Here is a 17,989-nt window from a genome sequence, read left to right on the forward strand (position 1 = left end):
GCCTTTTATCCCTCGAGGTCACTGGGCTCCAAGAAGCCCTCGGTGCTATCCAAGCATCACCACGTGAGCGCGCACGCCTGCCACATCAGCCTTACGCGAGATCTGGACCCAAGACAAGCGTACTCCGGCTTGTGCCGATGAAAGCCGCTCTTTCACCCTCCACGGAGCGCCAGGCTCCAGGATAAGCTTCTGACACCCATCAGAATAAATTAAATACAACTTCATCCTATCACTAACATCCCTCTGGCTGCAACCGATGTGTTCCACGCCGACCTATCCTGGCTCCGCCCCACTGAAGGTTCAGGAAGAAATATTCGGCAGGACAGCAACACTTAAAATGCTTAAACGAACACGGACACTCAGCTGTACTCCCTTTAACCTGATGGATGAACCTGGCAGAGCCTGCCTCCTGCGTGGCACTGGCTGCTCCTGGGCACCCCTAGGACAGCACTCCTGTAAAAGATGCCAAACGGTGGAGGGCTCGAGCGGAAGGAGGGATCCTCCTCGGCACAGGAAAGGCTGCCTCGCGACACTATTTAATATCCTGTTCCCTCAAATAAAAAAAGTTATGTTGTTTTCAATGTAAGAAGCAGTCCCAAAAGTGACGCTTGAAATTTCGCCCAGAGGCAGGTCCAACTGTATAAACATCCCTGCACAACAGCTTTCAGCAAAAACCGCACCAGAAAGAAAATGCGCGCCCTGAATGAGCGCCACAGAGCTCCAGTCCCAGTGACCTTTAACTGCAATGTGTAGTGTGGGCTTCACGCCTTGCACTAAACACCAGTGACGCGCAATTGTTGGCATTCACTCATTTAATCTCCCGTCTGCTTTTTGAACATCCTTTTAATGGCATTTTATGGCGAACGGTGAGTTTATTAATGTGACATACCATTTTCTCGTGGCATTTATCCCAATGACACTTCCGGTGTCCTAATAACATGCCTTGTTTGCCAGGATACCTTTAACCTGCCTTTCCACCCCTGCCTCTTCCAGTCATTCAGGGACTCACCACTGGACCCTCTCAGCCCCATCTAGCCAAACACGTGCCTCATCTCTGGTACCACTAATCATGGATTTAAGTAATGAACCCTGGGGGGGGGGGGGGGGGAGGGGGGGCAATGCCTGGAGATGTCAAACAGAGCATCGTGCTTACAAAAGCGTCACAATGAAGCGTAGATCTAAAACTCAGAGGATGGTTGTCCGTCGCGTAAACAAATACGACTGTAGTTTGCTTAAGTCACAGACACGGACATCCAGAGCGGGCACAGGTCACGTTGGCCACCATTAGAGCCCTGGTTCACCCTCAGTGTTCGGATTCATCATTACCATGGTAACCTACTCACAGACAACGGGCTCCACCACCTACTCACAGACAACGGGCTCCACCACCTACTCACAGACAACAGGCTCCACCACCTACTCACAGACAACGGGCTCCACCACCTACTCCTACTCACAGACAACAGGCTCCACCACCTACTCACAGACAACAGGCTCCACCACCTACTCACAGACAACGGGCTCCACCACCTACTCAAAGACAACGGGCTCCACCACCTACTCACAGACAACAGGCTCCACCACCTACTCACAGACAACGGGCTCCACCACCTACTCCTACTCAACTCACAAACAACGGGCTCCACCACCTACTCCTACTCACAGACAACGGGCTCCACCACATACTCACAGACAACGGGCTCCACCACCTACTCACAGACAACGGGCTCCACCACCTACTCCTACTCACAGACAACAGGCTCCACCACCTACTCACAGACAACGGGCTCCACCACCTACTCCTACTCACAGACCTCGGGCTCCACCACCTACTCACAGACAACGGGCTCCACCACCTACTCACAGACAACAGGCTCCACAACGTGGCCGCTTTTTTCCTAAATGGTATCTCCATAGCAGGCCTTTCCCAAATTACTCCTGCACCTCCCGGCTACACCTCAGACCAAAACTCAAGTAGTTTCCATATAACCTCCACACCAAATATTGCCTCTGTGATCTGCTCTGGTCACTGCACAATCTGCCTCCACATACCCCTACGTACTACATTTAGAACTTAAGATTCACGGCTTCCTTGTAACTCCAGGACCAAAGGCAAACTTCACACAGCATCAAATCCTTTTTTGCACCAGGACTGCTAGTCTCCTACCTTTAGAAAACCCATCCAGACGCACTCTAGTCTCTACTACAATTTCAGATATCTTGCACCAAATTTCTACTTCAAAGAGGATTCGTTCACACAAGGAATCAGGGGACAGCTGGTAGCCTAACAGCCTTGGACTCATTAAAAAGTTGTTGAATGCAAGTTTAAGAATAAAATAAAGAACATAGACCACTCCCTCAGACTTGCAAGTGGACAAACGAGTGTTCCAAGAGCGCGGCGGTGCATCTTTGGGATACGTTACAGAAGATGCGCTCGCATTCTTTACTTTCATGAAAATTGATGCAACCCTATATCGTACAAGCTGGACTGGTCAGCAGGGTGAGCGCGGTTCACACATGCAACTTGCAACCCCTGTATTTCCACATCAGGCTTCGGCTGACAGGCATGAGGCCAACCCGATTCCCTCATGCAACTCCAGCTGTTATGGGTCTCCTTCAAGGTGGTCCTAGTGAGCATGAAGAGCTCGGCCCTTGGGTGCAATGTGCGCGTGCCGCTGAACCCAGCAGGAGAGGTGTCCGTGATCCCATGGAGCCAGGACTCTCTGGCACACTCATGGAACGCCGACACATCACAATGCTAGGAGCTGCCTGAACCACGTGAAGGTGTGATCCCCCGAGGGCCTTCAGCTGGTAGAAGGTAAGTGCCTCCGCCACAGGTCTTGACACCTGGATCAAGTCTGGACAAGTCTGACTGAAGGGGGGGGGGGGGAAGAGTCGCAGATCCTGCGCTTTCACTCTCCCAAGCATTGCCAGCATGCATGTCACTGCATGAGGAACCAGGCATTTATTTTCATTTTCCCTTGTATTAGAGCAAGTTCATACACAGTTTCTGAACTCCCAAAATGTGTCAAACTGGAGCAAACTCTACCTTAGCACCAGTAACACTGAGTTAGCTGAGCCTGTGATCTACGGTATCCCGGCGCACTCAGTTGCCAGTTCACGTCAGGTACACAGCTACGGTGAAGGCCCTTGCAGGGTGCACCACTGTGCATCAGGGATTCACCTGAACACCCAGGGTCCCAAATTGAGCCAGGAGCAGAAGGTGCGCCAGTTAATGTGGTTACGGTGCCAGCGATGGATGTTCCCTTCTACCATCTTTGAAGCCTGCGCTGTACGTGCGCTCACACATCCGTCAAGGGCAGTGTCGCTCTGCGTGCAAATGGGGGAAACATCCCCGCTGTAAGCAGGGCCACGAAGGTGTCTGCAGTCAGCTGAACTGGGAAATCAGTCTCCTCTCCCCTAGGGCACTGATTTTGGGCATTGGGGTTGGCAAGGAAATGATGACAACAATGTGTCAGTCAGTACCTCATCGCGTACTTGCTTGTACCAATGCAGTTTCTTTTCCATTTTCCTGTTTTACGCATTGTTTTGGCTAACAGTTAACTTTGCGATGTCATCGAGTAGTTTTTGTATTAATGTTTTGAGGCACCACATCTGTACAGAGAACGAATCAGCCACCATTGCTCCTGTCCTCAGCCGTTGAACCCAGAGTTAGAAGCAGATAAAGATATTAACAAGGGGAAACACAATTAGCAGTCATTAGTCAAAAGTTATTTTCCTGCCTGCTCGCGGAGCGGCAGAAGAAACTTTGGAAGCCGACCTGAGACAATGGTCGGAGATGGCGATGTGCGCCTTCGATTGATGAAGATGTGCAGCAGCATGGGACGAGGGCTATCGAGGGCTGAGAAAAACAAACCAGCTTCCAGGTCTCAAGGACATGAGAAGGCACTGCGCCATTGTCCAGCTCAGAGAGTTGGCCAACAAATGAAAATTTGGCAACTTCAAGAATCTACTGATCATCAATCAATTTCACTGATGTACGAACAGTACGAGTTTAAATACTAATATTGTAATGAGGAACTTAGTTCGGCTACAGATGGCATCAAACGTAGATCACATGAATGAAGTGATAATAAAGGGGCGTGTGCTCCAGGATACGTGCTAATAATGCTCAAAGCAAAAGAATGAGAACAGGAACAAACAGCAAGTTGTGGGATGGTTGAACAGCCTAGGTGTACAGATGTGGCAGTACAGGACACATCCTTAGCAGTCCCGTGTGTGTAGCACGATGTGCCCTAAGTAGAATCCCTATAAAAGACATTGTGAGCCCGCACACGCAGACAGAACACACTTAAAAAGTACATATGGTAAGCGAGGTGCACCACTGTTTGCAAACCCTGGTGCAGCAGGCGGGAGGTACTAGCAGGTTCTTCTATAATGCAACTCTAGATGGCAAACTGGCCAATGACTTGGGGTCGGTACATACCTTTTTTAGGGAAGGATACATTTGTTGAAGTTTGGAAGGGAAACTACAGCTCATGTAAATGTTTGACCATCGTGTATGTGGCCGTCGAGCAAACCATGAAATGTGAGCATCGGATCACATGAGGCCGAGATACATTGCTCAAAAGAGTTCGGGATTGTTGTGTCTACAACAAAAAAATGCTAGACCGACTCCTGACGCGGAACAACTTGTCGAACAGCAGTTTAGAGGGCACGGAGTTCACTGAAAAGTAGACCAAAGAGTTTTTCTAGAAGTTGAGTGCGCTGAAGGGGGTCGTATGCAGAAACAAGGTACACCAGTTGTATGTAAGGTGCACACGGCTCATCACCATATGCAGGAACCATTAGATAAGGATCTCAGAAAGGCCACTGCAAGTCTACAATCATCAGAAGGTAGAACCTGTGGTCTGGAACTCCAAGAAGGAGACCCTACCACCACCTAGGGAGATGGCTAACCTTGGCTGACGATTCCAGAGATGCGGTCATGTTAGGGGATGTACCGATACTTACTGTTTTGATATTATCTTCTGCATATTTACAAGCCGTCCCCTCAGGCTCTCCTCCAGCACGCGGCAGCCTTGATCTGCTGAAGGGTGAGCCTGGCATGCAGCCGGTGATGCTTAGGGCCCCAACACTGCAGATGACCAGAGGTTAGGGACAGCTGTCTTGAGATGAATTAGGAAAAGGTCAGGCTTTGTATGACCTGCTGAATGTTCAGAATATTAAAAGGACCATAAAAAAGGACCTGCACGAGTTACAGGAAGGTGAAGGTAACTCACCTGGAGACCTGAATGAAACCCAAAATCAATCAAGTTGATTGATGTGCAAAAAAAAAAAAATAGTGAAAGGAGAAGGACCCTTGGGCATCACAAGTGTGATTCCTACTAACCGTCAATGCAAAGCAGCTCTTTATTATCTTATTACAGGTTCCTTCTGACACCAGAAAGCGCATGTAGTGAGAAAGCGGTGTCACTACTCACTTGCATTACAAGCCCGCCCAGAGACAGCGTAACGTTTCCGTGTGGGTTTGCTGAACGGACTAACACATGGTAGGACGGATTCTAAATGAGTCCTTCTAGGCCTTCTTGGAAATAAATCCCTTGATTCGAGTCGAGCTATAGTCCTGTTTCTCTACTTCCAACCACAACAAAATTCCTACAAACGTAATTGCTGCAAATGAACCGCCCTCCATCATTCAACCTTGAATGAGCTCAGCTATCCTACAAGTACCTCTTACACCCGTCTCAACACTCACCTGGACCACCCCCCCCCCCAAAAAAAACCCTAACGCAGTCTTGTGCTGCAATACATATGTTGTTGACCTTCAGCAAAGAGACCAGAAGTGTGGTAACACTAATACTAAATGGAAATAAGTATTTAAATAAATACATTCTGGCTTTGCATTATTAACAGAATTGGAACAGATTAAGAAACCGTTCAAGGCAGAGGCATAAGAAAACCCACAGCCAGGTGGCTATTTTTGCGTGTAATCCTCAGATAGGTCTTGTTTCAGGTTCCGCCACGTGCACAATTCAGGGTGAAGCCACTCTTTGTCTGATGAGATCCCCGGCCCATCGAGTCTCCAGCAAACCCAAGCAGATGCAGTCCGAATGAGCCCCTTGGCAACCATCAGCCATTACCAGTATTACCGTCCTGGTTGGGTACTCTACGGTGGACAATCAGGCCTCAGGTACAGGCGGGATAGAGGCGCAGACGGGCGTTTCCAGAAGGTCCTAGGCTAAAGCAAGATTACAGGCAGAAGCAAATGCACTATTACACAAGAAGCGTGGGCTCGCCCTTACCAAAGTAATCCTCGGAGGGAGGGTGCTCCATGTCAAACAGCATCTTCTTGGTCAGACGTTCGAGCTCGTCCTCCGGTCGGGCTGCAGACGCAGGACCAGGAGTTGGGTAGCCGCCCTTGAAGGAAGAGAAGAGAGGACATTATAGACCTGTGAATGCGGTCCAGTAACCAGAAGACACAAAACAATGCCTACTGCCCGGGGATGAGGTCCAGGAAGCAGGTAACAGGTAGCAATGTCTACTGACGATGCAAAGACCCTTCAGATACCCAACAGGGCCTCCAACGTATTAATAGGCTACAGGGTGCTGTTCTAGGTATGCAAAGAATTATAAACGCAATTTCAAATTTCACTTCAAACTGTGTCAGATTCCATCAGGCTGGGTCTGAGTGAGCAGAAGAGAGGTTCATCAAAAACCCCAAATGATTGTCGAGTCTCTGACACAACAGGAAACAAGGCAGTCATATGAAATTATGAAACATCCTCTTGACTGCGGGCATGAGCTCGTACAGGCAAAATGGAATATATATGGAGTGCAATGTTTTTTTACAGACCACACGTCTTGGGGAATGACCCACGTCAGGTCCATGGGCTACAACGGCCTTGCCTCTCATTACCCTCAACACACATGCGGACTCTGCACAAACCATCCAGCATCCACCTGCAGGCACCCAGGCAGCGGACTGGAGTCTAGAGGGGTCTTCTTTGCAATGCACCCACCCCAGCACCACTCCATACAGAAACAAAACTCCTGGGCCCTTACTCCATGAGAGCACCACCTACCTGTGTGGACACGGCACACTGCCAGTGAGTAACGGTCAGGTGGGTAGGCGAGAAGGCTGGGCAAGTACTGGACAGACAATTTCTGCCCAATTCTGTTCGCTGGTGTAGGGGTCACTCGGGAACTGCTAGTGTCTCATAACCATGGGTTATTTAAGATATCTCCAAGGGAACCCATGAACCACAGCGGAAAAAAGAGAACATCTTCCGTACAAGAGCTCACAACTTTTTCCGGTAATAGTTGCATGATCTGTAATCTCTCTCACACACCCTTAAAACATGAGCACACAACACAAGCACTATCGGTGTAACACAACCAAACCATGTGTCTGAACATTAAGCACGTCACCCACCTCCCTAATAAGTCACACTACAACACTTCTACTGCCCAACATTCATGGACACCTAGAATCAATTCGGGGTGCAGTGGAAGAGTGGCTCAAGGATTTGAGGGGTCCACTGCACCCCAATTATTGTCTTACCACCACAGTTTGGAAAGGGACCTGTTTTACTTTCTGACAATATGGCCAGTGCCATCCATGTTATGCCACCGCTTCTGTTGGTGAGGACTTCAGCTCATTGGCAACCTTAATGCATAAAGGGGCAATAGCCCTGGGCAGCAGACATCTCTGCGGTTCTCTTTCCCAATCGACTGGTCCACAAATGTAAAGAGATGTCACATGCACCGCTATACAAAACACAGCCCAGCTATGGAAATGACCTCACCCTTGACGTGGAGTAATCCGACAACCCAAGGGACAACATTTGGATGTAAATTTAGGCAAAATTATTTAAATTTACTTATTTTTGGGCATACACATTTCACCCCTTTTAAGTCAAAGTTTTGCAGTCTCTGTTTGCAGCTTCACGAGTAATATTCTAAAGGCCTCTGATGTTACACGCTTACCTAGGCAAGCATCAGTGAAACATCAATGTGTTACTGCCAGGGAATAATCAGTACTTTATCATAATTGGATCATTCCAAAATGTTTATGGGATCAACAGTCTGTGGGTGTAAAAGTAAAATGCGATCTAAAGGCACTTAAAATAAAAAAATAACTTAAAATCATCATCAGCCATTTTATGATTGTCATTAAATTACCGTCAAACCAGTTTTATTGCCCGACCGCTTCGAGGTCTAGATCTCAAGTCCATTTAAAAAGTAATAACTTGCTTGGATTATACAAGTCCTACGTCTGCGTGCTGCTTCCTACACCCGCATGCTGCTTCCAACATCTGCGTGCTGCTTCCTACACCCACGTGCTGCTTCCTACAGGCCCGTGCTGCTGCCTACACCCGCGTGCTGCTGCCTACACCCGCGTGCTGCTGCCTACAGCCACGTGCTGCTTCCTACAGGCCCGTGCTGCTTCCTACAGGCCCGTGCTGCTGCCTACACCCGCGTGCTGCTGCCTACACCCGCGTGCTGCTGCCTACAGCCGCGTGCTGCTGCCTACAGCCGCGTGCTGCTTCCTACAGCCGCGTGCTGCTTCCTACAGCCGCGTGCTGCTTCCTACAGCCGCGTGCTGCTGCCTACAGCCGCGTGCTGCTGCCTACAGCCGCACGCTCCAGTCACACTCACTCGTGGAACAATTAAAGCGTGCATCCTGTGCTTGGCCAACGTCAGTCAACAAGAAGAAGTCAAGCAACAGAAGAGCAGCACTTGAATACCGCACCATCCGGGGCTAGAAAAAGGAACGCATCCTGTGCCTCGAGGTCTGGTGGTCAGAAAAAGAACACACCAGGACACAGGCTTGCAACTTCACTGACCGCTTAGAATCCTTGGAAGTAAGGATCATGGGAGGTGCAAGGACCTCAGTGGTCAGTGGGGATGGAGCGCGCGTCCACCAACCACATTATAAGCACTACCCTTGCACGTGAAAGAGCGGGGACCGCCTTGCATCTTTGGATGCTGCGCCTCTGAGCTAAGACATGCCACCCACTGGTCAGCGACATCTGAATACCCACGTCCGACCACTTTATGGCTGTACGTGTTGGAAATGTTTTCATGTGTTAAAGGCAGGAGGCCCAGAGAAAACCACTAGCAAAATATACACCTCGAGAATGGAAAAGAAAAAGTGGAATGTGTCTATTTACCTTATCGAAAAACAATGTAAGGAGGGCATGAGAACAACATGATTGCATTTGCCTTCTCATAAAGGTAACTGCAAATAAAAAGCATCAGGCAGGAAGGACCTAAATCAGACAGGAGATGAAAAGGAAAGCAAGCGAAACAAAAGCACGAAGCACATCTTTCTCCCACTGTTTGAAGGACCGCGAGAGGCTAGCATTATGCTATCCGATAGAGGCGAGATGCGACTCCATCTTACTGCGTGATCATAAGTGTGGGGATCTGTAGGAGAGCAGTTCGGACCGATCCAAAACTGTGCAGCTGAGTTCCCACAAATCAGCCAGGAGATGCTGGACATAAATGTAAGCCTCCAAGGGATAACTGCTTTTTACATTAAGGACTGAATAAAAACTATCTTTTCCATCATCGAACGTTACGACTTACTCGTCTCGCTCGCCACCGGCTACCTTTCCAATCTAGGTTACAGTCTGGCTTTTCTGCGCAGTCGTCAAGTGTAATTATGGTCTGGCACGTCAGTGTCCATGTTGTTCGACTATCAACAACACCAAGATCTGCTCCATATGTTCCACGTCTGTCACATCTCCTTCACTCGCCATGTGCTCCTTATGCCTTAGTACACCGACGCTTCGGAATGACATCCGTCTCTTCGAACATGGTGTCCGCAGCGCAACTGGGCTCTCTTCGTACTCGCGCTGCTGCCCAAGCAGTAGATACAGGAGATCCACTGAAGCCACATTTGGGTGGTTTGTGTCTTCCAATCCAAGGCTCCTTTCAGTGTTCCTCTCCCCATTAGCCTCAGCCAAGCACGAAAAGAACGGAGTACACAAAGGCACTGCCATCGATAGAGCGGAACTCACGAGTGGGATGGGTTGTCTCAAGCCCAAACAAAACTATGTGGCAAAAGAATTCGATGGCAGTCCACTCCGAGGCCACAATGTATGGTTTACATGTCGCTAAACTTGAAGGTGATGTGGTGACGCAGGAATACAAAGCAATCGCTACCCAATGCAAGGAATTAATACGCGGTCTAGACCAATACTGCAGTCATCACGCTAATATGATAGTTGACGCCACAAGACCTTCTCCCAGACGTACTCCAAAGACCACGCTTGAGTGGCAAACGGGAAGAATACTTCTTGCTGATGCCGTTGTGTTAACGGTGGTAAGTTGGCTCTGAAATGCGGGTACCATGTGAAGCCTCCAGACCTTGGAAAGTTGGCAAAGCGCCAAATCAGCACCAAAACGTCCGCATAGAAGACATGTAAAGCAATATCGGAAGGTAGAATCAGTAACAGGGGAAAGAGGACTCCCTCACACCACGCTCCATTAGATGCCGGCAGCTGCAGCATAAGTCCCCCACATCCATATTAGCAATGGCGTGGAAAATGACAATTTCAAATTAAAAAAAACCTGGAGAAGGAAAGGCCTTAGGCCATGAGAACTGGAAGTAACCACACATTTGAGCGATTCCTCCTTGGCTGTATAAAACAAGCATTTGCAATGCAATAGGTTTCGCATTGATGCGAGTTTGAGCTATTGACATTGCAAATAGCAATTCCTTTTATTTTTGTTTTTAAAACATAAATAAAAGGCATTGCCATTTACAATGCCATTAGCTTAAACTCGGGTAACTTGTTTTTGCTGGTGCTGCCGTTGATGCGGCCTTGGGGGGCTGTGCGCTTGATCTTCCGGATTTGCTGCTGGTCGCATCTTAGTGTGGATTTGAACATCTTTGTCTGCAGATCTTGGCGCACTCTCCGTGTGTGCTCCAGTTGCTTCCAGTGCCGTTTCGTCAGCCTGAGTAGGCGACAGTCATATAAACTTTCACTGGAGCACAAGCTACGGAATGCAAATGTTGCTTTGAAAGGCTGTGCACTTCAGCTGGCACTCGGTGTGTTAGCATCAGTGATAGTGAAAAATAATTTAAATCTGTTCTTTCCCATGTTGTCCAAGTACCTCTCACTGTAAATCAGTGACTGAGGAAATACATGAGTCTGTAACGGACAGTGTTTTGAGAATGCGATTACTATAACTTTGTATGTGCGTGAGTACAGATGTGTGTACACACACACACACACGTGCACAAACACCCTTCACGATTGCCCATTATAGATGGCTCCACCAATTATATTTGTGGCCAGTTGCATCTCCTTCCCCTGTCCCCAAGCCCCTAGAAATCACTTCGAGATACCACTGGGGCTGTAAACATCTGCGCAGTTTCAGGTCGAAATCCCACTGAGGTCTACTTTGCCTTTCATCCTTCGGAGGTCCATAAAACGAGTGCTCGGTCTTTTACGCGAGCGTAGCTCTGCAGCATCATTTGTAAAGCGCCTAGGCAATTTGGAAAGAGTGTTTTGTGGCCCGTGGGAGTTGAGTATTAATACAATGCCCGTGGGTATTGAAAAGTAGTATGGTGACTCGCACGTGCAGGGCCCTAGATTCCTTCCCGCTGGTCTTTATCTTAGCATGACATAAGTCGCCTAGCAGCTTCGTACAATACAGGTCACGGGTCCTAATGTTGGCAGGGCTGTTACAGCCTTTCATCCTTCCACTGTCATGTGGTTGCCATTTCGTTATGGAACAGCCTCCCTATTCTCTAAATGTGCAACCACATTCCGGTTTGGCGATTACTCCTCCGCCATCAGAGACGCACAAAGGAGCTGTCACATTCCGGACCCTAATGAGTCACTCAGGAAGAAGAGGGGGAGCAGTGAGAGCCCCCCGCCAGGAGATGCAAGCAGGGCTAATGTACACCCTGGCGGGGGCTGAAACCGCTCACTTTTGTGATGGGGCCAGTGCGTGTGTATTATGAGGGGTAGGGATGTAGGGGCATTGGGGGTTTACATAGCAGGTGTCGACTCCCCAAAAGATGATAATATGTAAAGAATAGGCTTTCTTTACTTTGGATAATACAACAACCCCCCCCCCCGCCACCACTCCCCCCCCCCCCCCCCCGACTCCTTTCACCCCAAATCTTTTATGTAGCGCTAGTTAGATGCCAGGGCCAAGGAGGAGGTCCAGCCGGGTTGGGAGGAGAGTGACGGGGTTGGGGGGGCAGTGGACTGTACTCCAACTGTTGCTGCTAGATGTAAACCTTTATTGTTTGATGGTCTGAAGTCAGTCAGGGACAGCAGAGCTCGTGTAATCTTAAACCGAGGCGGTCTTTCCACTTTGTGTTCACTGCGGTTAAACGCTCCCTGCTGACCCGGCTCATAACAGACCGTGGGACCCTGGCAGGGAGGCTGCATGAGGGTCTCTGCCCATGTCACTGTCTGACAGCAGCTCCAGGCCTTGTAAATGTGAAAGGCCACTCTACCTCCCAGGTTACTCATCACAATTGACAACAAGCCCTTGTGACGTAGCACGTAAGGATCAAGTGCGCCCGCCGTAAGGCGTGCCTTGCTCTGAGCATGGCGTATTTGTGGTATGGGTGTTTGAGTACGCAGCTGACAGTTGGGTCAGGTTCAGAGACCCGACTATAGCGGACCTAATGCTAGGGTGCAGGCCGGAGCAGTGGAGAGGGCTTGAGAGCAGTACCGGGGAAAGTCAGATCACTGTATTGGATCGAAGGAGGTAGCACCTGGGAAGTCTTCACAGCAGCGAGAAAAAGCAGACACACTACTGCCGCCGTTGTAGGGGCACTTGGACCCACAGCGCTGCCCGTCCCGGGATTTTAACAGCATCGTCCATATCTGCAGCGCCAATGTACAGGAGCCGGTAAGTGGGGCATGCTATACGTGTAAAGCGCGCCAAGTTTGGAGCACGCGTGCGCATTAAAAAAATAAAAAAATTGAATGAGGCTTGTGAGGACGGAAGGGGGACAAGAGATGTGCACATGATGTGTCTGTACGTGCGTGTTCACGGGCGCGTTCACAACCTCCAGTCACCTCTGCACGTGCCCATCGTCTGTCTCCCTTCCGAAGCAAGTCAGTAACAATAGATCTCACTAGCGACAGCGCTTTCGCGCTGCGTCGCCAGGCGAGACTTAAAGAATAAACAAAGGGCTTGATGTACAAGGGGCAAGTAAGAGATTTGAAAGGTACACTTTTATAGTCTTCTGCCACCAGAAAAACGTAAGCCCATTTTCAGTTTTTTTGAATTCTTGTAGCTGACCAAGTCATGAGCAGCACTATCTCTGGCTTCCCACACAGTGTGAAGTGCACTGTGAGTATATGTCCTGGTCCTTTCGCGCTTCGCATTGGATCTCGAAGACCGAGGTCTGGGCTACTGCACGGTCCTTGCACGTGACTATGTCAGAGTCCTCAGGATATAACAGCCGCCATCATTCTACCCCAGAGAAGACTGGGAATGTGCAAAGGCCATGACTGCCATACCATCACACTCAACACTCCGTTTGTTCTCTCTGCAGCACATTTCATCCGCAGACTAATTGTTCGAACTTGGACTTCTGCTTCCGGCTGCGCCTACCTTTGGTCCTCCCAGGGGTGATCTTGACTGGGATTACACTCATGTTCTGGGGGATTTAGGGATCCTTTTGCCTCTGTGGACGGGTCTTCTGAACTGCAGCAGATTACCAACCTGTCATATTGGTTTGGCAACCTTTGAGGGATTGTGATCAGTAGTACAGAACCTTCGGATATTTCCAGGATTCCCATGGTCCATATCGCTGAGCACCGTTTCACTGAAGTAATTTTGCTGAGCACTATCCTTGCCGTACACTTGTCGCAGAGAACAAGAGTAAACGGGCCAGCGTGTGGAAGCCGACAAACGGGTTCAATGGTGATCCCTGGTGCCAGCACCTAGCCAGTACTCCACCACTGTTGTGTTGCTGCTGGATTTCACTCGCACCTAAGTTCAGTCTCCAGGAGTTTTTGGAGGCCTTGGTGATTAGGTTCCACTCTCAGTTCACGGTTCATGGCACTGTGGATGCCCAGCACTCTGCCGCCATGCTTCTCTGCCCTGAAGCTGCTTAAAAATCCGATGCAAGTTTGACAAAGGATGCTTTTTACCACAAACTATACCACATTCCTTGAACCTTAGGACTGTGGCTCATCTCCTGCATAGCCTTCCAAGTACCACCTTAGATGTTTTACTCTCTGGCTCCTGGGCTTGGGTGGGTCTCAGTTAGGTCTTCGCGAGCACGTCGCCTGCCATCTGGCCCACGTTTTAAAGTGTTGGTTACGTCAACGAACCAGGAGATTCAAAAGTGTCATTTTAAACAAGTCCATTTTTATATAGCCAGATGGCAATCCTAGGACAGCACAAGGATGGGTCTTGTGACCTAACATTTAACCCATTTCAAGCATAAAAACACAGAATTGGCCATCAGGGGAAGGACTGCGTCCAACAAACGCCGGTGAGCATGGAGAATGCCTTCCTTCTGTCCCAGTGACGTTTCGGCTGTCTACAGTGTACAGCAAGCGGCTTCAACTTTCTAGCATTAGCCAAAATTTAGGCCATGTGACAAAAATATGTGAAAATCTGTTTTTAATGTAGGTTACCAGCTGCGTGACCGCAAAAACAGGAAGTCTTGTGGTCTGCATCAGTGGACGGCAGTTGAAGAATGCCTCGAAGAAAGGAAAACAGCGAGCGATTTACATTTTGAACCAAGAAGTGTGAGATTCTGGAACAAACAAATAAAACCACATCGGTTGCATGGTGATCTCTTTCTGTAATGTTCCCATACACTGAAGAGCACCCTTGATGAGAGCTGTGCAAAGAGAGGGAGAGAGATGAGACTTTCCTAGTTCACCTTGCGTGGTCACACTGCTGGAGAGGGCCACGCCGCAGTCTCAAAGGAGCAGGGACAGTAATTGTCGGGGGACACAACAGCAGGACTGAAGTCTGGAGCATTTGTTTGTACATTCCTGAAACTGAGATGAGAGTTCAGTCCTTTCCCAGCAAAATGTATTCCAAACGGAACAGTGTTGATTCTGGACTGAAAGAAAAAACATACATTTGCAGGCCAGGACACTGATGGGCATTGCCACCTGCTGAAGGACCTTGAAGAGTAAAATGGGCTTGAGATTGTTAAAACAGTACAAAAAAGTGATGAAACCGAACAGGCCATGTTTCAGCATCTGCCGACACCATCAGGCGTGCATGTCCTGGGTTTCGGAAGCAGCCTCTTGCTCTGTTGAGAACATGCTTCAAGCACTCAATGAGGTCACATGCGCTTAATAGCCATGTGCGCATGCTTCAAAGACCCATAATTGTTGGTAAATTTACAAATCTACTCACTGATCTCTCATCCAGAGTTTTGTGGAGGTCCCTAGGCTACAGCTCAGGGGTCTGCACAGTACTGTAGTGGAGGCCATCGCGAGCAGCGCTACAGCTCCCTGTCCATCGGTCATCGCAGGCGTATTTTAACGTGCCCACTGGCACGCCATGTAGAACGCTCCTGCAAGGATTTTGCACACTTTGTGCTCACTGTGACTGTTTAGCGCCCATCTAAACCCTGTCATCTGGCCTTATTTTCACACCCTTTTCTGACCCTGCTGCTCTTCCACTCTTTCTGGGTTTTTCTCAGCGACCATCACAAGTCTGAGAGCCCAGTTTTAGAAGAACACTATTCAGTCGTTACCACAATTCTCCTGTTGTCTTCCTTTGAAACAGGGTTCCCCAAAATTCCCTCTGGTGTTTCTTAGGTCAGGACATTGGCCGCTACCCCGACTTATGGCCCCTCCTATTTTGAGACTTGTATCCAGAGCCGATCATGCGAGGCATTCCCCTTTCTTTGTTACTTAGGAAAGGTTATAAAGGGTTTTTAGATAAAGCACAAAAAGAAAAGACGAAGCACAGACGGCAGTCCACATATAAGAAGTACATGTATGTGGTGTGATGACGACAGTGAAGAATACCACACACACCAGAACAAGATATTAACAGTGTAACTGACCAACACATAATAAAATCAATAACATCTTATGATAAACAAATTGATAAAAGATAGTAATAATCTCACACCTCCTAATCTGAAGAAGTCGTCATCCCAGGAGCGCTCCTTCTCAGGTAGTGCTCCTAAGATTTGCAAGGCACTCCCCAAGGAGGTCTGCCATAAACCCTCTTTTTCTTGCTTCAAACGGAACCTCAAATCTCTACTGCTCAACAACTACTTCAACATGCGCACAAGATGACCTACGTTTCCCGTAGACCCAACCTACCTCAACAGGATTCATCGTGATGGTCGCCCGACTCTTTCAGTCTCTAATCTGGTCTAAAGCCTTTACCCTGATGTCGCATTGTTACATGCTTGCTTGACTATTTGACCACCTAATGCTGTATTGTTCTATAACATTTTCTTTACCGCTGTTTTACCCCAATTCTACCTTTAGGAAATGAATTCACTTAACCTGTTAAGCGCTCCGATACCTTCGGGTCTAGCTAGCACTATATAAAACTCAAAAATAAATAAAATAGCAGAAAAGTACGTGTAATTGTTGACACAGTGGCTATGTACCATCAAAGTGGATGGGGGAGAAAGGACATATCGGGGTATGGAAAGTTGTGTCTAGTGTGTAGGTGGGGGAAGTGACCATAACAGTAAGATAGCGAATGCATCTTATCGACAAAGGAATCTAGCGAATTCCAGATTTTCTGGGCGATATTGAGGGGAAGCAGGAGCTTATTCTGAGAGGTGCGAGTGTTTCCTAGTTAAGTCATCCAAGCCCACCAGGAGTGATACAACATACGGTTGGTGGATATTCAATCTAACAGCACAACCTTCACTGGGGTTGTTAATAGGTCCAGAAGGGCCAGATCCAGGACCACTAGATCCAAACCAGAGCAAAGCGAATGCGGGCCAAAGGGGACTGTTGGGAAATCTAAGGTTACATTTATCGTAAATAAGCAGTTGAGCTGTTTTGTGATTTTGGACCTAAAACATCTTGAGAAATTTACATTTGAAAAAGTTGCCACAGACTTCACTACAGAACCAGTGGCATTCCTGCATCCCCTTTCTGACAGAATCCCACGAGGCACCCCGGGTACTTGATTCAAATAAGACGGGTAGCTGGGGTGGGTCTATGGAACAGCCTAGTTTCCACAAAGATATGTCTCAATAGATTTCCTGTTTTTGCAGAAATGTGACCTGTCCGCTTGGCAGGTTTGCAGAGCACTGATCACCACAAGGCTGCAGTCCTCCCAGTGTTGCATGAATTTACCAACACCATCCAAACGGCCCATGGACTCTGGGCCCTTCATCTACCTCTGCTGGTTTTGGATCCGTCAATGTGGCTCTGTGGATCGTTGCAGCTCATTTGATTGGTCTGCAATGCCCATTATAGGCGGTTGACATCAGGCAAGATATTCAGGACCTTTAACCCCTTCCCCACTCATGACGGAACCACTCCATCATGAGCCCCGGTCGCCGTGTGCTCATGACGGAGTGGTTCCGTCAGGCTGCGGCCGTTGGCGGCCGCGCCGCCCACGCGGCGCTAATTCCCCGCCTGTGCGGGCGATTAGCGCAGTGGGCGGAGTTATGACGGAACCACTCCGTCATGAGCACAGCTCAACCGTGGCTCATGACGGAGTGGCTCCGTCATGAGCACCGCGCCACCGCGCTGCCCCCAAACACCCCCCAGCGCTGCGGCGGAATTCCCGCCGCAGCGAAAGGGTTAAGAGAATGTTTATTTGTGGACGATCTCCGTCAGTCAATGTTTCGATTTGGGATGTGAATTTGCTAAGCAGGCATGAGGCTTCCGTAACCAGCTTTAATGGCAGACAGAGCTATTTTGATCAAGCGGATAGTCCTCAAGTTGTTGACATATTAAAAATATATGAAACGGAAACTGGCACCACATGCTACTTTCTCACTGGGTTGACATACTCCGTTGCTACCTTTACAATCTCCAAAGTGAGGGCATTTGCATTGTTGTGTAAATTGAGACCACCTTTG

At 48.8% G+C, this 17,989-nt stretch overlaps 1 protein-coding gene across 3 annotated transcripts in view; it reads right to left on the reverse strand.

Annotated features, from left to right (window-relative positions):
- LOC146788667 (lipoma-preferred partner homolog) overlaps positions 1 to 17,989 on the reverse strand; it is a 774,512-nt gene that overhangs the window by 151,132 nt on the left and 605,391 nt on the right. For all 3 annotated transcript variants that reach the window (XM_085635893.1, XM_085635894.1, XM_085635895.1), the window contains one exon: positions 6,267 to 6,381. In XM_085635893.1, coding sequence (XP_085492019.1) covers positions 6,267 to 6,381 — 115 coding nt within the window. The remainder of the gene's footprint in view (positions 1 to 6,266; positions 6,382 to 17,989) is intronic.

This window comes from Triturus cristatus, chromosome 11, assembly GCF_964204655.1.
Source record: "Triturus cristatus chromosome 11, aTriCri1.1, whole genome shotgun sequence".
NCBI classification, from domain to species: Eukaryota; Metazoa; Chordata; class Amphibia; order Caudata; family Salamandridae; genus Triturus; species Triturus cristatus.